This window comes from Trematomus bernacchii, unplaced genomic scaffold, assembly GCF_902827165.1.
Source record: "Trematomus bernacchii unplaced genomic scaffold, fTreBer1.1, whole genome shotgun sequence".
NCBI lineage: Eukaryota > Metazoa > Chordata > Actinopteri > Perciformes > Nototheniidae > Trematomus > Trematomus bernacchii.
Genome location: NW_022988043.1, coordinates 22,540,379 through 22,564,507, shown reverse-complemented (window position 1 = coordinate 22,564,507; position 24,129 = coordinate 22,540,379). Strand labels below are relative to the sequence as shown.

The window sequence follows — 24,129 nt, the reverse complement described above, 5'->3', positions numbered from 1 at the left end:
CAGTTAAGTGATATTCTGTATTTATTTATTTTTTACCCCTTTTAGGAAGAAACAAGTGCAGGACACTAAATATTATATGAATGAACAGTTCATGAGAAATAAACTCTGAATAGTTTTACAATAAAAAAAACTTTATTTTATTTCACAAATGTAACAATATGTGCTATTCTGAACCCAGCTAGCAAAACAAATCAATAACTCAAACTTAAAATATAATTTGTACTTGAATTTCTCTTTGTAGTTGCTTTGTGTTTGTCTTTAAAAACAAACACATTGGCGGTTTTGTTGTGCAAATTGTCCCAACTGTCTATTCTAACAGTATAATTTAAGGTTCAGGTTTATTTTTTACGTATCAGGATTGTTTTGTTAACTTCTCTGGCTCATCTGCCGGTACAGTTGGATGGTCATGAGCTGAACTTCAGGATCTCCAGGTTGGATGTCGATAGCTCTGAGGAAGCAGCTCAATGCGTCGTCAGGCTTGCCTTTGCTCTGGTACTCCTTCCCTCTCCTGACCAGGGCTTCGAAGCTCTCCTCCTCGGACAGGATGCCGTTACTGCTCAATTTGACTCCATCAGCCGTGCACTGATCCATTTGTTCGTCAGAGGCTAGCTCGGACTCGCTGGTCGACTCCTCCATGTTGCTGGTCATTTCCTGTTCGGACTCCTCAACGTCATCTACTGACTCAGAGTACTTCTCATCATCCTCCTCTCCTTGTACATCTGCCTCCTCTTCTTCCACATCCTCCTCGCTCTCTGTGTCAAGGGTCTCCTCCACTTGAAGCGCATCATGAGTCGAACCAATGAGGTCCTCTTCTGCTTCGTCAGAATGCCTTTCTGAAACATCATCTTCTTCCTCCTCACTGGTAATTTCTTGGATGGATAGAATGAGGGATCGGCGTGAGGCCACGGAGGTGTTGCCTCCGACACTCTTTCTTGACCGAAGAGGAGTGCGGACAGATGACACCAATTTAGGTGTGGAGGCGCCAAGAACCTGAAAGGTATTGTCCAGGTGACTCCTGTCATCAACATCATCTTCATCACTGTCATAAATTACTGCTGCTCTTTTTTTCTTCTTAGTCACAATGGAATTATCCATTGAATTGTCCATTACAGAGCTGTTGCCGTTGAAGCTTTGGTTGACTGCTTTCTCATGTTTCTCAGAAAGAGATTTATTTATGTTAAAGCTCCCCTCCATCTGCAGCTGTGACAGCAGCTCCCTCTCCTCTTCTTCAGTTTCCAGATTATCCAGTTCATCGTGGTCTGAGAGCATGTCACTATCTTCAAGCTGTAAATTGAAGTTGCCTCCAAAGGAATCAAGCCCTGTGCTGACATTGGATGATTTGTCTGCTTTGAAGCTTGAAGTGGAAGCTTGCAAGACAGAAAGTCTTTTATTCTGCAGGGCTGTTAAATGTGAGAGGCCCAAGTCCGTCTTGGAATCGTTTGAGTGTGAGGTTTCGTTTGAAAGTTGTTTGTCTTCATCAACTGCTGTAAAATAGGCCATGCTGCCGTCACCTGCCGAATCATTAGCAGCCCCACACAGAGAAACCTCGTCTCTTAGTTTTGGATTGGAGGCATCTTCCATGTCACCTAATTCAGCATCACTGGTATCCGAGACCACCAGAGACTCTTCAATCACCTCCGGAGGGGAGGATTCATCGGCTACCAAGTAACTCCTCTCCTGATTAACAGACACGTGTTTTGGAGAATAAAGGTTCTGCTCAACAAGCTTGTCCTGGCTTACTTCTACGACAGGATGTTCTTCTGACATATCCTCATCTGCAGTAAGATCAACAACATGGCCTCTCAGTTTCTGTTGGCCGTCCTCCTCATCAGAACCAGACTGGTCCAACTCTATCACGACTGGTGACCCGTTAGAGTTACTATCATGCTGTGGATAGGAAGGACTTGGTTTTGGATTTCTTGGTTTTTTCTCATAAGTGTGGTTGTCCGCTGGTTGTCTGAGCCAGGCTGGTTCTGTGTTTGATGCCATAATTTCTGCCATCTGCATCGTTAACTCTGACTCAGCCTTCATCAGCTCCTGGGCCTTCTGCACTCTACCTTCAATGTAGTGATGGGCCTCTTGGTCTTCAGGGTCATCATCGTGGTTGACATCGAGGGAAAACATGAGGTCATGGTCAGAGATCCCAAATATCTCCATGGTGTGGAGATGGGCAATGTGTTCGTCCAGTTCAGCGTCTGTCCTTCGGTGTCTGGAGTGCAGGGATTGAAGTTGCAGCTGAGTGGACGAGGACCTTGTGTCCTCCAGGAGGAAGAGCTCTTTCAACTCCTGCTTGCTGAAGTACCTAAAAGGGTTTTTCTTGTCCCCGGTATTTTGTCTAATGAGAGAGTCTTTGAAGACCTGCCTTCTGTAGATCTTCTCCTCTACTGTGCCGCAGGTGATCAGTCTGTAGACGATGACATTTTCGCTCTGCCCAATGCGATATGCCCTGTCAACAGCCTGGGCGTCGGTTGCTGGGTTCCAGCTAGGATCGTAGATCACGACTCGGTTTGCTGCCGTCAAAGTGATACCAACCCCTCCAACCAGGGTGGTCAGGAGGAAGACAGAGTAGCTTTTGTCTGTCTGGAACTTAGTGATTAGCCTCTCTCTCTCTGCAAGCTGAATTATTGTGCCATCCAATCTCAATACTTTGAAGCCTCTGTTGCCCAGGATGCGTTCGATGATGTCGAGCACTTTCCTGTAATGAGCAAAGACAAGCGTGCGGTGACCTTCTTCTCTGAGCCTTTGGAGAAGTGCAAACAGAAAGACGAGCTTTCCTGACTCAGATATTAAGGTCTCGTCTGGAATGTTGGCGATGGTGCATGTCTCCATGTTATCATTCTGCTGACCATGAGCTGTACTTTCTTCTAAGCCCAACTTGGCTATGGCTGCAGCAGAGAGCAGTCTTGGATGGTCGCACAACTTCTTCATGATGTTCAGTTCAGCTAGAGGTGATCTGGTTGTCATGAGCAGCTCCTTGATGTGGTCCAGTGAAAGGAACTGCCTGTAAATGTCTTCCTGAACAGGACTAAGGTAAGTCCAGACAATTAAGTCGTTCTTCCTAGTCAGTGTTGGCATGACTGCGCCAGAGTCTTTTGGAGTAGTTTGGACTTTGCCGTCCTTGGTCTCTGAATATTCCTCTTTACAAGGAAGTTGGCCTTTCTTATTGTTTTTCTGCACTTCTGCTTTTGTCCTGCGGAGGAAGTAGGGTTTGATTATGGCCATGAGGTTCTCAGACATTCGAGACCCGAGGGCCCTTTCCCCTGGAGTGGTGTCCTTTTCTCTGGCCCGGGTGATTGGGTTCTCATACTCCGTTTTGAATGTTTTAGCTGTGCCTAAGAGAGTCCCTTGGCAAGCAAAGTCAAAGAGAGCCCACAATTCCTTCAGGTTGTTTTGGACTGGAGTGCCAGTTAGGAGAACTCTGTTTTTTGAAGGTATGGCGTGGGCACTTTTGGCTGTTTTGGTAGTTGAGGATTTTATCTTGTGTGCCTCATCTAGGATCATGTAGTCCCATGTGAACTCTTTGCCATTGTAATATGACAATTGCTGCCAGTTATTTATAAGCATAGAGTACGTGGTGATGATAACACCACTTCTCCTCTGAATTTTCTCCAAATTCCTGGTCCTCTCCTTGCTCGGTCCGTGAAACTCCTTCACCCTCATGCCAGGAGTCCATTTGGCAAACTCCTTGGTCCAGTTTGTGATCAGAGAAGTTGGCATGACCAGCAGTGTGTGCTTAGCCAGCTCGTTGTCATACATGCTTGAGAGGAATGATATCACCTGGATGGTTTTACCAAGGCCCATGTCATCTGCCAAGATCCCACCTTTACGTCCATCTCTGCAGAGACTGTACAAGAAGGCGACTCCATTTCTTTGGAAGTCATAAAGCTTGTCATACAAGTCTTTGAAAAGCATTAAGCCGCTGCCGTTAACATTGACAAACTCTTCATCTTCTTCCTCTGAGTCACTCTGAGCAAGAAGTTCTTCAATTTGCTTTATCCGGCTTTCAAGTTTTTGACTCTGGTGAATTTTGTACGCCAGTTTGAAAAACTTCAGCGCTTGGTTCATGTCGCCTTGTCTGGCAACATCTTTTCCCTCTTTAATGAATCTGGAAGAAAAAAGACAAGAACATCAGAGAATATTTAATAAAAAAATAGATGTAGTCTGAAGAAGAGCTGCTACTAAAGTATTTACAAATGTTAATTTCAATACATAGTAATTTGACAATTCATAAAATGTATGCATTTAACTTTAATCAATGGCTACAAGATGTATATAACAATAAAAATACATTTACCAGTGCATGACATTAAGGATTTTGGGAGATGGCCCTGTGGGCCATCTAAGCTAATTTACAGATGGCCCTGAGCCCAATAGAGATTGCCCTGAAAAATGCGCACGGATGTTGTCTGGTGCATTCTCTAGACCAGCGGTTTTCAAAGTGTGAGGCGCGCCTCCCCTGGGGGGCGCCAGAGAGCTTCAGGGGAGGCGCAGCGTGAGAAAAAATAATAACGAGAAAAAGACGAGTAAAGTGACATTTGCACACTTTTGCCTGTCTGTGGAGACCGAGTTCCCCCACCTCGCCAAAAAGGCTGTTAAAGTGCTCACTCCCTTCACCTCCACCTACCTGTGTGAGTGCGGGTTTTCCGCATTGACTCTGATCAAAGGAAGTGCCGGTCAAGGCTGCAGCCAGAGGATGATCTGCGTTTATTCCTGTGTGCATCAAAGACGCAGACTCATTGTTCCCACTAAAGTAGGGGTGAGTGTAATAAGGAGATAAAGTTGACGTTCAGTGTGTTGCCGGGAGCATATAAGGATGTATCCACGATGTTGAAAATGTTAAAAATGTTTAAAAGATATGTGTTGAGAACACGGCGTGCGAAAATATACGGGTCGTGCTGCAGCTAGATGTGCCTGTCCTCTGTAAGAAGGTGTCGGCGACTGACATGCAAGGAAGAACGGCTGTCCACAGGCTGTTCCAACTTTAACAACTTTATTAACTTCCAGGGTAGTGAATTGAACATGCTATTGTAATTGGGTGTGTGGTATATTTTCATGCACGGACACGCATGTTCCACAACACACAAACTGAACAACACTCAATTGTACGATCGCTACCAGTGTCCTTGCGATCTTGTTATAACAAGTCAACAAGTGCACGTTATTACTGATGCAATATGGTTGAGACCATTCGGGCTTATTCTAGAGGGGTGCAAGGAATAGTCCAAGTAGTGGAGGAGTTTTATACAATATGTTTAAAACATAAAGATAAAAAGGTTTTAAAAAGTGATTGTTTAATGTTTTAAGGAGGTGACGCTACTCAGCCAATCAAATCGGTGCAGTCAGTGAGTCAGCACAATAGATTCAAACACTCACAGAGACGAGACAAGAGGAGAGAAACAGTCGGAATAATTTCAAATGGCGGAAGGTAGACAGCGAAAACAGAGCATTTAATGACATGTTCTCTTACTGGACCTCTTTGAAATGCAATGTAATAACAACAATAATAATAATAATAATAATAATAGCAATAATAATTGGGAGGGGGGGCGCGGCTGTTCATATGTTCTCTGAGGGGAGGCTCACCTTCCCACACTTTGAAAACCCCTGCTCTAGACTGAATTATAAGATGAACCACCACAGTATTATACAATTTCAATTTTCAATTCAAGTTTTATTTATATAGCACATTTATAAACGATTTTTGGTCGAGCCAAAGTGCTGTACAAATAATAAAAATACCCTACAGTAAAGACATTTTACAGCTAATACAACAGCACAGTTTGTGCAGATTATCAGTATGAGAAAAATACGACACCCTCTGTCCTTAGACCCTCAACATCATACAAGGAAAAACTTCCGGAGAAAAACCCACAGTTTAAAAGGAAAAAAATGGGAGAAACCTCGGGGAGAGCAACAGAGTTCATTTCACTTGTTTGTTTGCATGAGTTCTTGTTTGTGTTTGCTCACTTGCATGCCCTGCATAGCTATAAGAAATACTTAAGTTGTTGGTCAAGACACTTTCCATCTGATGAAGGCAAATGCCTTCCCAGATGTAAAAAAGTAGAAAACATTACATTCAGTTATAACTGCCAAAACAAACATTATTTACACTATTATGGCCCCTGTTAAAAATGTTTGTAATATTATCTACTGTTAGTCTGGGAGACCGAGTCTGGCCGGCTTATTAGAAATTACCGAAACCACCCTGAAATAACTGCTTTATACAACAGTGTGGTTGCATTCGATTCATTGTCCGGGTAGTATTCATTGTATAGAAATCGTATTGACCGGGCCAGCCCGAACATCGCGAAGTTGGTCGAACGAATGCCTCCTCATCCGGAAGCTGACCGAGCAGACCCGATCAGCAGTCGAGAGGAGCCGAGCGCATCCGCGAAGCACACAAAATGGCGACGTCAGAGTTCCCGTTAGCCGGTAATTACCGGACTATGACCGGTAAAATATGCTGAAGACCGGCAAATCTAAATCTCTCCGGTCAAAATGTCCGGTCAACATTTTTTCCCTTTAGCGCAATACCGCTTCAGTTGCGCCACTTATGTGACAGACAAGAAGAATATGTGACAGACAAGAATAGTCCATTCTAATGTCTAACACTTAATGTGGAGAAAGAGATGTCCTGTATGGGTTGATCTGTTGGTAATGCCTCAGGGTTCCGGTGGGCATGTAAACAAATGCATAATGCTGCGCTATACTTTGTGGCCTCACCCGGTTGCATTGCGACGCTTATTGTTTAGGTGTCTTTTAATAAGCAGGTAGTCATATCATTAGCTAGAACTAGCTAGATCTGATCGATATGGACATAAACGCGACTAAAGTCTAATCTGACGGGAGAGAGAGATCAGCTGCTGCTGACGAGTCGACACGCAGCTCTGCATGATCACCTGCAGCGGTGAGCGGAACAAAACACACACTTCAGGTTAGAATATCACACGTAGCTATTTTAATTACCTCTCAAACTACCTAAACTAGTTATAGATATGTTTAGTTTTACTGTCGGGTCACTCATTACTGGATCCGCGGGCTGCATGATACTGGCGGGCTGTCAGGAGTAGGGATGCCAGCGATTATTCGATTTTTCGAATATTCGTTAGTCTCCATAATCGAAAATTATTTTTAAAATTCGATTTTATTTATATATTTTTTTATTATTATTTATGTTTTTCTTTTTTTTCCTGGCTTAGTTTCAACCAAAATATAGACTAATGCTAATAATAGTAATAGTATTAATAATTGTAAATGGCCATTGGTCACACCACCAGTTTGTTTTACTGTAAACTTGGAGGAAGCCAGCAGCGCAGGCTGCGCAGAGTGCAGACTGCTGCTGCCTGCTGCAGCCTGCTACACACCGACCCCGACCCCCCCCCCTTCTCCGTCACACGTGCGATTGATTTATTGGCGATATACAGAACAGTGAGAACAACACAACTAAAGATGAACAAAGCGGCACGTTCAAAGAAGAGTTCCTCGTGGAACTACTTCGAACTGACAAGTGCAAATGAAGTAAAATGCAAGCTCTGCGAAAATACTTTTTGTTTTTTCTCTCTTGCCAGGGCTGTCCGATTTTCGAATTTGATCATGGTCAGTTTCTGGCATCCCTAGTCAGGAGAGGGAGAGAGCGCTCCGTTTATTATTCCCGTGTTATTGTAAGTTACTGTACACTTTTGAATAATGTAGTTAATCTACTATAATTAGTTTGTTTAATATCGAATCATATCAATTTGTTTTAAAGCTCAATAAATAACAAAGACCTTTGACCGGCACTTTTCTACTTTTGTCTGGAAGATTTCAACTTTAACGGACATGTTGACCGGCGAAAAAATATTCTAACGGGAACTCTGGGCGACGTCCATGAAGAAAGACGGGTTGACCGACTTTTGGCAACTTTTTCATCGTTTTCCAACCGATTTGACCGCTGTCAGGCACTGACACATCTCCACAATTGCCATAATAGATTGCCCGATCGGGCAACCAGCAGGTGAGGCTTCATTGCCCGAGCTAAATACTAGATTGCCTCGGGCCATCGGGCAGTCGTTAATGTCGAGCCCTGTTTACATAACCATATAACAGATCAAAACATTATTTAAAGGGGACCTATCATGCAAAATGCACTTTTGTACGTCTTTTATACATGAATACGTGTCCCTGGTGTTCGAGGGAACTCACCAAGTGTCAGAAAACACAACCCTCTCTATTTTCCTCCATACCCAAATCTCTAAAAACGGGGCTGCAACGGATCTGATAAAAACTGATCCAGATTTGAACACGTTACTGAGGTCAGGACGGAGGAGCTACGGCTATTGGGCCAACTCCCCACCTATCAGGGGAATGTGCGGTTGGGCCACGGCCGGCCATTGCCGCTCGAAAGCGCTGGAGACGCTGTAGTACATATGCCAGGCCTGTAAGTGGCGCTGTAGTCTGCCACAAAAGCAGCGAAGAAGACTTCCCGCGCATGGTTGCCCTTCTGTTTATTCTCCGCTGTGGCTTTTTTTCTCCCTCCCCGAGGCAAGCGTTTGCTCCTGCTGCTTTAATTCAATGCAATCCCTCCCTGTCGAGGCAAGCACTGTAATTCTCTCCGGTTAGTCCACCAGCAGATGACAAACACCCACCTCTCCGCCTCTTCCAAGGAACGAGGGGAGGGGACAGTGCGGCAGAGTTTCAGTTAGGATTTCTTTCGCCGGACAAAATTAGAAAAGTGCCGGTCAAAGGTCTTCTTTGTTATTTATTGAGCTTTAAAACAAATGAATAACGACTCTATATAATAATATAATAAAACACGGAGGACGGATATCTATTTTTCTCCCCCTCTTCTGACTTGATCAGAGCACGCTCCCCTCTCCTGCAGGGGGGCGTGGTCAGCTGCAGCTCACAGAATCAGCCCCCTGCAAAAACAGGGCTGGAGAACAGCAAATGGAGTGAAATGAGGCATGGCTAAAATGCATGATCTGTTTGGTATTTTGAAAACAGAAACGTATAAATATACTTTATATAGGTATGGCCCTACAATATATCATTTAAATATAGCATGATTGGTCCACTTTAACATAAATTGATTATTTATAGGGATGCTCCGATCGATCGGTCACCAATCGATATCGGCCGATACTCACTCTCTACTGATCGATCGGTGCTCTCTAAACATGCCGATCGCGAGAGCCGATCGCATGACGTAAAATACATGACACTTTTCTCTGTGCACGGCAAAACAAGCTCGCCAAAATGGCTTCACCGATCTGGCATTATTTTAAGGTGTCCGAAAAAGACAGTGAAATAGCGGTATGCAACGTGTGTGATGCAGAAATCCTGCAGCTCCGCCCGCTGTGACGGACCGGTGAGCGGAGCGAAACACACAAGAGTTAGACCTAACACACTTAGCTATTTTATCTACCTCTGGAACAAGCTAAACTAGTTATAAATATATTTATTCTTCACTGTCGGGTCACTCATTACTGGATCAGTGAGCTGCATGAGATACTGACGGACTGTCAGGAGAGGGGGAGAGAGAGGGAGAGAGGAAAAGAGAGCGCTTCCGCTCATTTCTCCCGTGTTATTATCCAAAGTGAATGTAAACTTGAATAATGTACATAATTTGAATGTAATAATTAAGTTGATTGTTGTTTGTGGAAGCTCCAGTGAATGAGCCCCATTAACTGAGTTTTAAACATCACTTTAAATGGAAGATTTAAAGTGATGTTAAATCTTCCATTTAGGCCCCGCCCACTCGATCGGTATCGGCCGATACTGATTCCGGCGATCGACCCCAAAATTGGCGATCGGAGCATCCCTAATTATTTATATATACATACATACATATATATATTTTTTTTTTTTATGTTCTTTGGACATTACCATGCTCTGGCAGTTGCTGGAATCTAAGTCTATTGTATAGAAAATACAATTATTTTTATTATTATACAAGTGTAGCCTTAGCCTATGTGTCCCACCTTGACCGAAATAAAGAGCGGTTCTGCTTATGTAATAATTATTTTTATTTTTTTAAGTAACATTTCATTTCATTTCAAACCTTTATTTAACCAGATTGGTCCCATTGAGATCATAAATCTCTTTTTCAAGGGAGACCTGCAGCATATAGGTTCCACATGAAACATAAAACAATAAAGGACATCATACATTATATTTACAGGATACATTTACATAGTTATCGACATTTACAAGTGCCCATAGTATCAACGAGCATTTCATTTCGCCTAGCTTTAAAAATATGCAGAGGAATGAGATTGCTCAGTTTCAATTCTTGCTGAAGATTGTTCCAAGCAAGTGGAGCTGCGCACATAAAAGCTGTCTTACCTAAGACAGTCCTTGCTCTTGGCACATCTAACAATACTACATCATGCGAACATGATATCAGACTAAAGGAGTTTTATGGAAACACTTCCACTATTCAATTTCCTTTTGAACCACTGTATTTATAATAACTTTTAGAGCAACTACTAAATGTACAATTTAAATAAACGTAGGACGGTAAATATTTTAACAATGTGGCATACAGATCTGCATTCTTTTTTTACTTAGTGTTACCTTTGGTAGGTGTCCATCTTGTCTTCTGTATCCATGGACAATGACCTTTTGAGACAAGAACAGGGTTAGAAACACCGTCACATATCAGAATCAGGTTTATTGCCAGGTACGTTTTCACATACTAGGAATTTGCTTTGGTACCTGGTGGTGCGAACATAAACAATCTAAAGAAATAAGTTGCAAAGTAGGTAGAAAAAAAGAAATATATAAGGATAATAAAAAATAAGTATTTTAAAGAAACAATTTAGCATTAAAAAGGGATGCTAAAGACAAGTATTTACTAGGGCTGTCAGTCGATTAAAATATTTAATCGCATGATTGTCCATAGTTAAATCGCAAATTAATCGCACATTTTGTATCTGTTGTAAATGTACCTTAGAGGGATATTTTTCAAGTTTGTAATACTCTTATCAACATATGAGTGGACAAATATGCTTTATATGTTTGTTTATTATCATTTGAACAATGACAAATATTCTCATGAATATTAAACACAACAACCTCTGAACATTACAAATATTCGCCTCAATTCAACCTGGAACCTCTCTCATACAATAATACAATACAAAGTGTGTGTGTGTGTGAAAAACTGTTAAGTAAATAATATAAGTAAAAACCTACAAAACTTATAAAACAATATAAAAATAAAGAAATGTGTGTGTGTGTGTGGCCTAGCATTACTATACTTGTGGGGACCTACATCTGTTTACATAGTCACGTGTGGGGACAAAATGGAGGTCCCCATGAGGGGTGAAGACTTGGTTAGGGTTAGGGTAAGGGTAAGGCATGTGTTGGTTATGGTTAGGATAAGTCTCCAGGAAATGCATGTAAGTCAATGTAATGTCCCCTGAAGTGATGTATACATGGTGTGTGTGTGTGTGTGTGTGTGTGTGTGTGTGTGTGTGTGTGTGTGTGAATGAATGTGGAGACACTGATGGATCGTTGGAGCTATGTGCAGCTCAAGGCATATATGCTCGAACGGGAGCTGCCTAGACGCTGCAATCATGTTGCGCGCACTATCCGTGCTGAGTGTGCTGACTTTTCGTACAATGTCCCACTGTCTGCCTACCTGCATAAAGTCAAGTGCTCGGCGCAGTTGTCGGTGAAATGTCGCTCCTCTGTTTTCATTGAAACAGCTCCTTATATCCGTTAGCGCAGCTAGCTAGCACCAGATGCTAACAACAACAACAACACGTAAGGTGTGCCTCGCTCGCCCCACACATACACACACCCTCCCGGTCCTCCCGATGGCCAGTCCGGGCCTGCCGGTGAGCGTGGAAGTGTGGTCTGCCACAAGCGGGCGGCAGGAGCAGGGCTGTCAGCATCAGCTTGTAGATGGTATTTTAAACTCGATGCGCTCTGAAACTACTGGGCGGCGGAGGACAAAAAATACACATGCGTTAATCGCGTTAAAATAATTAGTGGCGTTCATTTTTTTTTGCGTTAGCGCTCATTCACTTGCACTCGGACATTAGAGACTTTCTCTCATCAATCAACTCATATTTGTCAAACTTTCTTATGTTCTTTCTCTAACACGTAATGAAGGTTATTAAGCGTTTTAGCTCCTATATTGTTAATATTGACCGCCATTTCCTTTATGAATTAAATCAGCCTCCCTGTCTGTGTCCTTGCGCTGTCCTCACATCCCCGGACCCCCAGACTCGGAGGAGCACAGGAATGTCAGTATTGTTTATGAAGACTCGAGTCACATGACTTGACTCAAGTCAGACTCGAGTCGCATATTTTTTGACTTGAGACTTGCTTGACTAACATTGATAAAAGACTTGACTTTGACTTGGTATTCATGACTTGAGACTTGACTTAAGCTTGAGACAGATGACTTGAAAGGACTTGACTGTTTCAAATTAAATATTTGCGTTTGTTTTTGTAGTGAGATATTACGTTTAGTTTTTTCGAAAAACGTGATTGGGTGATTATAGCGCCATGCGCGAAAACCTGGCAACCCACTAGACGGCAGGAGTGTCAGATAACATGGCAGCGGCTAGCGTTACTCCACAAATAGTGAAGTTTGGATTCAAGGATTATGTTGTCGATGACGCTAATAAGAAGAGAACAGCGGTATGCAGGGTCTGCAGCATAAAGATCAGTGACACGACCACCACAATATCCAACTTCATTCGTCACTACAAAAAAAACCACAGAGAAAGGTGCGTGAATGTGTTGTGTTAGCTAGAAAGCTAACGTTAAGTTTAAGCTATTAGACTTGGTTTCAAATCGATTAAGCATTACAAAGAGAAGACAAAACGGTAAATGAACACTAGAACCTCCAAGGGATTTATTTGTACTAACCCCGATACTGACGGGCTGTCAGGAGAGGGAGAGAGAGGAAAAGAGATGCCTCGTTTATTTCCCCTGTGTTATCAGAAGTTACTGTAAACTGTTGAATAATGTAGTTCATCTACTTTTAGTAGTTTGTTTAAATCTTTTAATTATGTTGTTTTTGTTTGTAGAAGTGCATCATTCCTTGATTTATTGTAAAAATGAATCTGAACTTTTTGATCTGTTATGATGATAAACTGAAGCAATTTCTAAATTAACCCAATTAAGTGAGTTTTAAATCGTCCTACTTAGTTTATAAGGAAATTATGAAGAGGAACAAATTAAATGATTTGAAAATGATATCTATGTAGGTGCTGATGCTGTTGGCGGTTCTAGTGTTAACAGACGTTTAAATTAAATATGTGTAATGGCAAATGCCATATATGATTTTCTTACCTGGAATTCTGCCTTTTTGAACAGACTTTTTGACTGAGTCCTAGCTATATTGTCTGCAGTTCTAGGGTTAATATTGATCTAATATGATTGTCATCAGTCTAAATTAGATTTCAAATGATTAACTGTGTATGTAATGAAGATCATAGTGTGGGTTAAATCCATTTTCATAACCACTGTCTTTTAACTGATTTAAATGCGGAAACTGGGCTTATTCATCAGAATTTCGTATGACTTGACTTGCTTGACCTGAGCAATGACTTGACTTGCTTGACTCTCACCACAGTGACTTGGGACTTGCTTGATACTTGTAGGTCAAGACTTGAGACTTGCTCATGACTTGCACATGTAGGACTTACTCCCACCTCTGTGAAGCAGGGTATAGAAAGTACATTATTGAAATGAAAATACTATTTATTTACTTTTACAAACAGTGAGCAGCTGGAGCATGTTTATTGCAGGACATGTGTTGGACACACAGACTGTGTGGTTGGACTCTGTCTCACAGGCAGGTTGCAGTGTAACATCAGAGGAGACTGGGCCAATTGTACATTCTCAAACTGTACCACATAGAACTAACTAAACAATTATTTTTATATAATTGTATTCAATAACTGTAACAAAATTAAACAGTATGAAGTGATTTTTAAATAGGAATACAGATTTGACTTAATGTTTTCATAAATATATTTTTCTCCCAGTTTGTCATAGGACTTATTTTTACCCTCTCAACGAACCAGAATCGAGAACCGAAAAGAACCGGAATCGAAAAGCATAACCGGAACCCTATGTGTGATGCAGTAAAATCTTACCGTAAAAACCGTGGGAAAATGTAAAATGCGATGCCGATCGATTTTTCTGGACAAGTGAAAAATGTATTCGGAACAAGTAAATTGCCAAACTCACTTGTCCATGGACAAGTACTCTCTAAAAACTTTTTCTTACACTGCTGACAGCATGGATGTTTAATAAGAACTGGATACAGCGTGGGAGGCGGGGCCTCATTCATTCCTATGAGAGTTGCTCATTGGCGCATGATGATAAAATGGCCCAACTTTTGAGAGAGCGAAACGTCACTGATTACCCGTCATGCCTGAGAAGTACCCGTATGTGCGCTCATAGCGCATGCGCAACTTTGACCACGCTCCCCAAAATGCTCGTTCACATCAAGCACGTCAATTTCAAGAGAAGAAGAAGCACGTAACAGCACCGCACGTTCATGACAGCATGGTAATGGATTGTTATTATGATGGATTTGATATTAACGAGGCGGCAGTTAGCAGCTAGCTAGTAATTATGCTAATTTACACATCAGTCGTTGTGTAGGCTACTTTTATATTACGCTGATGTAACAGGATCTAGTGATATCCAAGCAACAGAGCTTAATTTAGCATGATACTTGTGTGGGTTGTAGCCTACATGAAACCACTTGGTAATATATACAAATATATGTATTTGGAGTTATGATCAATTGTGATTTAAATCTTTATCTAAAAAGTAAAGCTGATGATGGTGGAGTTAAAATAACAATAGCCTATTTCTCTTTGAAATGTGATGGAGTAAAAGGATAGTAACCATGATTATTCATGTTAAGTAGCCCACAAGTAACTAAAACGTATAATACTTGAAGGAAAGGTGTAAAATGTTTCCATAAATGCCAATATCACACACTACAACACAGACTATAACACCCCTTGTTGTTAAATACCAACCGTGTGTGTGTATATATATATATATATATATATATATATATATATATATATATATATATATATATATATGCCGCTAAAACTGTAATATACCAGGCTGCTAAATCCTCCAAACTGTTACAGGATGTGTATTTTGTAAAATGTGTAACTTTTTATTATAATTTCTGGTTTTTAATCTTTAATACTTTTTTTATGCATACTTTAAGTAACATTAGGCTGTCTTTGGCTCTTTTCTGCTGTAACAATGTAAATGTATTCTGATTCTGATCTAATTGATATGTTTTTGTCACAGTTTGTTTCCCTATATTGCGACACTTGTTTTGTTTAAGATTATTTCTCCTTTTTTTACAGACATCCCCAACCATAGTGGAATGCTGTTGTAAAGGATTGCATTGATCCGTGCATCAATACCTTCACCCAGCTTTGAGGCCTCCAATGAATGAAATCATCTTGTGGCTGGGAAAAATGTGAAAAGATAAATCTCACAAAGAGTGACTTTCTGGTGTAATCATTATAATATCAAAGACAAGCACTTTTAGTAACAATATATAAAATCATTCAGCAGCAGAGGTTGTGGTGAAAACAGCATTTCTCATCACATCTCCTCTTCATCCCATCTCCTTTCATCATATCCAGTGCCAGGAGAGCTAATCCAAAGACCTCATCACACCTCCTCTTCATCCCATCTCCTCATCAAATCCAGATCTTCAGCATCATCACCAATGTCTAGACCCCGGGGGGTTCCCTATATGCTCACGGCTGCATTTCCCCCTTTAGATATATGATTTCAGGATCGGGGTCTAATCCCCAAAGACTTAACATTTATCATATGGCATGTGTCAATAAATGTTCTTTAAACAAAATGAAGACTCTCCTGAATTAACTGTCTGGACCCCATCCTCAACTTTTTTTCAAACCATAACATGCCTTCAGGGGGCTTTCCTGTTGATCATGTTTGGTGGATTTTTTAATAGAATCATTGTAATCAATATTATATTACCTTTTAATCTATATAAATTGTATTAAAAATTGTTGTCACTATTTTTTTCACCTAGTTCTACTCTGCCAGCCATCAGAGGTATACATTTTGTAACATCTCTTTTAGGTTTCATTTCTTATATTTGTGAATTTCTATATAAAATGCTGATTTCTACCTGAAATGCTTATGTATTTTTAATTACATTTTCGTAGAGCTTTGACTTTTTCAGCTGAATAAATATTATAACTCTAGATGGTTTTGTTCAGCATTGCCAGCTTCACTGTTGAGCTTTATGTTGTGCCCAGCATTCTCCTGTGCTCAGAAATCAAAATGTGGATAAGCATAAAACAACACTAAAATAAACACTACAATACAACTTGTTATTTGAGACACAAGGTTGTTCATTTGTGTGTATAAATATACAACACAGGCTATATACATATATATATATATACATATACAAGTATAATTAATACAACTGTTAATTTGATTAGAGCTTTGACACATATATCTTTATTTATATATGTATAAGTATGACGACTTCCTCGGGCGATATCATATGGTATAGCTAATTAATCTGGGTCAAAACGTGTTGTGCCCACATGCAAAGGTTGTAAACTCTGGTTTATCCCTGCGTGGTATTATAGTAATAGCAAACAGCAACGTTCAACTCCTTTAATGGTATATTGCAAGTGCAATAAGAAGCTACAGGGACGTTAATCTACGTCGGTAATATTAACTTTATTTAATACAAGATTTACTTGTATCATACAGCCCATGTAGTATAATATTTTACAAATGATGAATTACAGCAAACATGTGCAATATATCCATTATTACAGCTCCGTGGGCTGGCAGTTAGGCGATATGGGTCCGTTCTTATTGTGCATCCATGGGTAAACACGTCGCATCACATGAACTTGCCGGGCGGCGCGGTCCCGTGGGTTAGATGCGCGTTCATAATGCAGAGGGAAATAACTCTCAGAATAACGTTATTAGCACATTTTTACAACTTGAGGAACGAATGTTTTTAATAAGGGCTATACAAGTGTTCATACTGGGTAGTTTATTTAGTTTAAAAAAAATTATCCAACGATTTACAGACCACTCTTTCCCAATGTAAGTCAATGGGAAAAAGTGTTTCCGGGCCTGGCAACCAAACGGAAGTGTAGTACCGCCGTTTGGCCACCACGAATATTTTCATCTGAGTCCGGCGCACTTCCTGGGGGCTTGAGTGACAGGCGCAGACAAATCAACTTCCGGTGAGACCGAGGGTGTTTCTCAATCGCGAGTACGCTTGCTTGGTAGCACATGTCTGCCGAGCATCTTGCTTCAGAAGCGAGGCAAGAATACTTCCTGGCATTCGGAAAACAAAGAGTGGAACAGGCTAGCAAGTGTGCAGGTGTGTGTCATATGAGAGGCCTCGCCTTACATTTTCCGTCACAGATTTGGGGAAATTGGTCCGTGCGCAAAGCATTGTGGGGATTTTAAGACCGGAGTCTACTCATGTGCAGCCCAAGCCCCCAGGAAGTGCGCCGGACTCAGATGAAAATATTCGTGCTGGCCAAACGGCGGTACTACACTTCCTTTTGGTTGCCAGGCCCGGAAACACTTTTTCCCATTGACTTACATGGGGAAAGAGTGGTCTGTAAATCGTTGGATAATTTTTTTTAAACTAAATAAACTACCCAGTATGAACACTTGTATAGCCCTTATTAAAAACATTCGTTCCTCAAGTTGTAAAAATGTGCTAATAACGTTATTCTGTGAGTTATTTCCCTCTGCATTATGAACGCGCATCTAACCCACTGGACCGCGCCGCCCGGCACGTTCATGTTACGTGTTCAGCACTACATGCATTTATCTTTACCCATGGATGCACAATAAGAACGGACCCATATCGCCTTACTGCCAGCCCACGGAGCTGTAATAATGGATATATTGGACACGTTTGCTGTAATTCATCATTTGTAAAATATTATACTACATGGGCTGTATGATTAAATCTTGTACCGTAAATGTTGTATTAAATAAAGTTAATATTACCGACGTAGATTAACTTCCCTGTAGCTTCTTATTGCACTAAGAAGCTTATTACACTGTATATATATGTATATATATATATACACATATATATACAGTGCAATAATTCTTTCATGCTAATCGAAGCTCTGTTGCTTGGATATCACTAGATCCTGTTACAGCGTAATATAAAAGTACATAACGATTGATGTGTAAATTAGCATAATTACTAGCTAACCGCTAGCTGCTAACTGCCGCCTCGTTAATATCAAATCTATCATAATAACAAACCATTACCATGCTGTCATGAACGTGCGGTGCTGTTACGTGTACGCAAATTGACGTGCTTGATGTGAACGAGCATTTTGGGGGGCATGGTTAAAGTTGCGCATGCGCTATGAGCGCACATACGGATACTTCTCAGGCATGCCGGGTAATCTGTGACGTTTCGCTCTCTCAAAAGTTGGGCCATTTTATCATCATGCGCGAATGAGCAACTCTCATAGGAATGAATGAGGCCCCGCCTCCCACGCTGTATCCAGTTCTTATTATACATCCATGGTGCAGCCTCGATATTTCTCCAAACGGAGTACGCCGGGCTCGGTAGATTTCCAAGTATGCTGGAGATTGGAACAGTACTTCGGCGGCACTCGATGACGTAGTATGCTTGAAATAGTGGCTCTGGAGCAGCTTTACTCGCGATTGAGAAACACCCCGATACTGAGGAGCGAGGAAATGAAAAATAAGAGAAGTGAAACGCAGCCCATGAGTGGACCAAAGAAAAGAAAAGTTGACAATGTTAATGAGGAGTGGACAGCTAAATATTTTTTCACCGAAGTGCGATATAAGGCTGTATGTCTTATTTGCCAAGAAACCGTTGCAGTTTTCAAAGAATACAATATCAGCCGCCACTTTTCCACCATCTGCTACTGGCCCAGGCTGTCTGTCAAATTTTAAAACTCTAGTGGCCCCCGAGCCAAAAAGTTTGCCCACCCCTGAGTTATGGCGCAGTTCCACTACAGCGCGGAGCTCGCTTTAAGCGTGCCGTGTCGTGCCGTGCCCGTTTTTGGTTGCGCTTCCACTAGGCCTAGTTCCGGCTTGGCCCGGGGCCACTTTTTCACGTCTTTTCTGTCCCGAGAAAATTGTGGTTCTATTGAGGCCAACAAACAGGGCTGAGTCGGGCTGAGTATGCTAAACTAGAGAGAGGAGCGCTGGCAAGGGGGCTACAACAAGATGGACATATTTGACCGTGATTTAATTGTAATACACGTTTCAAAATGATGCCGAAGTAACAACATACTGATACCGGTTAGTAAAAACCATGAATTAATGCTTTGTCAAGTCTGCAGACAGACGGCAGGCGAAAAACCTTTTAAAATGCGTGTTTTTCTAGATGGAGAGGCCGACCGTGTAGTGGAAATGCTCCATTATGGCGCATTTCCACTACACGGTCGGCCTCGGCCACACTCGGTACGGCTTGGCCGCGTTGGGCCTTAACAGGGCCGACTCACTTCATGCTGCGCTTCCATTACAGTTTAGGAACTGGGGTAGTTACTATAGTAACGCAGTGTAGGCGGAGCCGTGACGTCATCTTCAATGAGAAATCCAGAAACACAACACAGCCGTTAGCCGTTAGCACTCAGAGCTCACAGCTCCTTATATATGTTCAGAAACTCGACAAAAGTTAAACAAGTACACACCACAGACTGCCTGTGTCATGGTGAATACAGTCGCTGCTTTATTTATGTCTGTATAGGCCGTTGTTGTGAGTGTGGACGGTCGGGGCATATACTGCGTTAGCTTAGCCAATCTCCATCTAGAAAAACACGAATTTTAAAAGGTTTTTCGCCTGCCGTCTGTCTGCAGACTTGACAAAGCATTAATTCATGGTTTTTACTAACCGGTATCAGTATGTTGTTACTTCGGCATCATTTTGAAACGTGTATTACAATTAAATCACGGTCAAATATGTCCATCTTGTTGTAGTTCTAGCCCTCTTGCCAGCGCTCCTCTCTCTAGTTTAGCATACTCAGCCCGACTCAGCCCTGTTTGTTGGCCCCGATAGAACCACAATTTTCTAGGGCCAGAAAAGAGGTGAAAAAGTGGCCCCGCGCCGTGCCGCGCCGGTAATTGGCCTAGTGGAAGCACAACCAAAAAAGGGGACGGCACGACACGGCACGCTTAAAGCGAGCTCCGCGCTGCAGTGGAACTGCGCCATTAGAGTATCAGCAGTAAAGGTAAAGTAAATCAGCTTTACGTAGTCAAAGTTTAAACAGTATACTATAAGTACAAGAGTATTAACAGCTTCATGTAGTTAAAGTAACAGCAGTAGTGACATGAGTATTATCAGCTTTATGCGGTTGAAATATCAGCAAGTTCTACCAACGTTATTTTGTAGTTTGTCTAGTCTTTGTGATGTTTTCTGACTGACGATCAAAATAATTCAAACACACCTTCCGTTCCATATTATCATCGTCATGCAATATACCTATGGTTACAGTAAAAGCAGTTTTTGACCGAGGTATTTCTCCTTTCCTAATGAATACATAGTTAAAGTAACAGCAGTAGTGACATGAGTATTATCAGCTTTATGCGGTTGAAATATCAGCAAGTTCTACCAACGTTATTTTGTAGTTTGTCTAGTCTTTGTGATGTTTTCTGACTGACGATCAAAATAATTCAAACACACCTTCCGTTCCATATTATCATAGTCATGCAATATACCTATGGTTACAGTAAAAGCAGTTTTTGACCGAGGTATTTCTCCTTTCCTAATGAATACATTTTGAATGTAGGACTTTAGTATTCAAGAATATATAATATGATTAATTACGGTTCTGCAAACTTCATTTACCGGTGTATATCACATAGCATACCTTGAAGCTGTCCTAGTGTTATATCTGTGGTTTCTGACGAAATGTAATCTCATCGTTAGCATAAAAGTGGCTAGACTTTGAGTAATGTTAACCTGTGTGGCGTTAGCACTGATGCTAAGTATGCCATCCGGGACACCGACGTTAACGTTAGCTTTACTCACTTTTCTAGTTTCTTGGAAATATCCTCAACTTCGCCCTTGTGTTGAGAGTCATCCATCCTGTGTGTTAGCTTGTCCACGAATAACAAACACAATTCGGGAATTTTTCGGTAGAAGAACCCCACAGACACACCGATAGCTGCTGCTGAGAGGAGTTGTGTGTTGTTGTGTTTGAAACGCAGCTAACCTCAGCTCAGTCCCCGCCAAATAGTTATTCTTCTTCTTCTCTCGGTTTTTGGCGGATTTCAAACAACTTTAAGGTGCATACCGCCACCTACTGGACATGAGTGTGAATCATCATATCATTCCATCTCTTAACTCATGGACGTATATATCTATGATCTAATCAAAAATAAATAAATAAACAAAAAACATTAAATAAATAAACAAAACAAAACAACAATCTATGATCTGTTCTAACCTAATGTTAAATTATTTTTCCTACCCCAGTTTCACTCAGAAAGGTAAACAGTGCCTTTCTGGTAGCTCTTACTCCCTCTCCTTTTGTTCCCAGAATACCAACCACACTCCATTCCCTCTCTGCCTCTATGACTTTATCCTTTAGTTTTTCTCTTACAGCTTTATAGATGTCACAATGTAATAAGATATGTTCCACATTTTCTTTAACTCCACAGTTTCTACACTTGTCACTGTCACTTTTCCCCATGACATACAGAGCACCATTCAATGCAGTGTGATTTATTCTGAGTCTAGCTATCATGATTTCCTCCCTTCTGTTTCTTTCTTTATAAATATTAATTGTGATTGTCTTTTGTACTTTATGATACTCTTTGCCTTTCTGGTCTTTCTCCCACCTTTTCTGCCAGATCTCCATCCCTTTCTTCTTAATTACTGCTTTTCCTTCTCCTTTTCCAAGTTGAACTGGTAATGTTATTTCCTTTTGAAGTGCACTTTTTGCTCATTTATCAGCACACTCGTTCCCTTTCACCCCCTCATGTGCAGGCACCCAGCAGAACTGCAGATCTATACCGCCTCTGTGAAGTCGTATTCAGTTCTATGAGAATGTCTTCTCTGGCAGTTGTTGTTGATTGTATGCTTTGTAATATGGACAATGAATCTGTGCACATCACCACCCTCTCTGGTCTGACCTCTTCAACCCACTGTAATCCTATTATTACAGCAAGCATTTCTGCTGTGTACACTGATAATTGATCAGACGCTCTTTTTGAGATCGATATTTTAAAGTCTGGGATGTATACCAACTCCAACACACTCTTCCTTGTTCTTAGAACCATCTGTGTAAATGTTGAGGTAATTGTAGTACTTTTCGTTCAGATACATACTCGTTTGAATTCCCACTTCATTTATTTGCCACTCTTTTTTCCTTTCTATGATACTCACATCTATGTTAGCTTCTGGGGAAAGCCATGGGGGAACACTGCTAAATGGGCTTGCTTTGGCAAACGTGATGGTCTCCACTCCATGTGCTCTCGGTCTCTCCTTACTCGTCCAGCCAAACCCACGCCCCTGGAACTTTGCATATTCCCAGCAATCCTGTAGTATTCTGTTTGTGATATGTTCCTCTCCACTTCCTTGTAGCCTGACCCAGTATGACAGAGCAAGTTTCTCTCTTCTGATCTCCAGAGGTGTCTCTCCTGCTTCTATCAGAACTGCATTGATAGGGGGTGACTTTATCGCTCCAATACACAACCGCAATGCTTTATATTGTAGTCTATCAATTTTTAAAAGCGATGTTTTTGCTGCTGCTCCATACACTATACAACCATAGTCTATTGTGGACCTCATAATTGATCTGTAAATATCTATTAATGCTTGTTTGTCTGCGCCCCAGTTGCATCCAGCTACAGCTCGCAATAAATTTAATATTTTTTTGCATTTTGTTTCCACTTGTTTAATATGCATTTTCCATGTATATTTGCTATCAAACCACAGTCCTAGGTATTTGAACTCATTCACCTTTGTCATTGGACGATCATATAGTGTTAGCTGTTGGCCATCAATCTTTCGTTTGTTTGTGAATACCATGTAGCATGACTTGCTTTCTGACATTTTGAATCCCCAGTTATATGACCACCTCTCCACTTGTTTAATCGCTCTAGCTATATTCTCCATTAAGTCATTCTACCAGAAACGTATATTTCCACATCTAAATATACTGAAGAAAAATTATTTCTTTCTTTCAATTTCAAAAACAGGTCATATGGAGAACATGTTAAACTGTTAGGAACACATATTGTCCCATCTCAGCATGTTTTTATTATTGAATAAAATCCATTTTTAAATGAGTTTCACCCTTAAGATGTCAGGCCCTGTCACAGACAAATGTGAGTACGGTAGAATGGTTTCCTAATATATTTTTTAATACAAATAGCATTTTCCCATTGATCACATGTCCCTAATCTAAAATGTTTTTTTAATCCTTTTAAGAATTCTTAGCAACCTATCAGTTAACTGTAGTAGACGGTAAGGAAAGAATAATCACCAGGTAGTCATATTGTTGTAAAAGAAATACTTTTACACCAATTATTTTTCAAAACAGCTGATGTGGATATGACCCCCCACCTCCATGCTCACAATTGCAGAAGTTATTGCACTTAAAAAAAATGTCTGTATTATAATTTCCTGTGTGACAGGACTGACCCTGTCGTGACAGGGTTGACAGCTTGGGACAGTACTGACTTAATAGATTTAATTGATTCAGAAAAGTTATGTTTGTATTTTTTAAATCTTGTTTTGGTAAGTTTTCCTTTTTTAAACCATTATCATGATTCAATATTAGACTGATGTGGTAATAATCATTTAAGGACACACGATAAGATTTAATAGAAATGTATTGATAACTGCTCGAAGCATTGTTTTAATAAACACATTTATTACAAAATAACAATGGTAATTTAACAATTAATTTAATCTAATAATTGATTAATTGTCAGCTTACATTTTTGTATATATAGATAATACCCTCCATTACAATGTTAGCAGGTATTTAAAGGTCCCCTATTATACTGTTTTTCATCAATATATTACAGGTCTCAGATATATACAGAGCCTGTCTCTGATTGGCTGGAACACCAAACAGATCATTGCAGCATCCCATAATCCCCTCTGTTTCAGCC

The 24,129-nt window shown here is 40.9% G+C and overlaps 1 protein-coding gene across 1 annotated transcript; it reads right to left on the bottom strand.

The window, feature by feature from the left end:
* Positions 1-113: 113 nt before the first annotated feature.
* On the bottom strand, positions 114-21,233 carry LOC117473116 (DNA excision repair protein ERCC-6-like). Its single transcript, XM_034118607.1, has 3 exons — positions 21,035-21,233; positions 10,555-10,599; positions 114-4,105 (listed from the first exon to the last, which is right to left on the bottom strand). The coding sequence occupies exons 1-3, from the start codon at positions 21,088-21,090 to the stop codon at positions 367-369; spliced, it is 3,840 nt and encodes a 1,279-aa protein (XP_033974498.1). The 5' UTR covers positions 21,091-21,233; the 3' UTR covers positions 114-366.
* Positions 21,234-24,129: the final 2,896 nt, after the last annotated feature.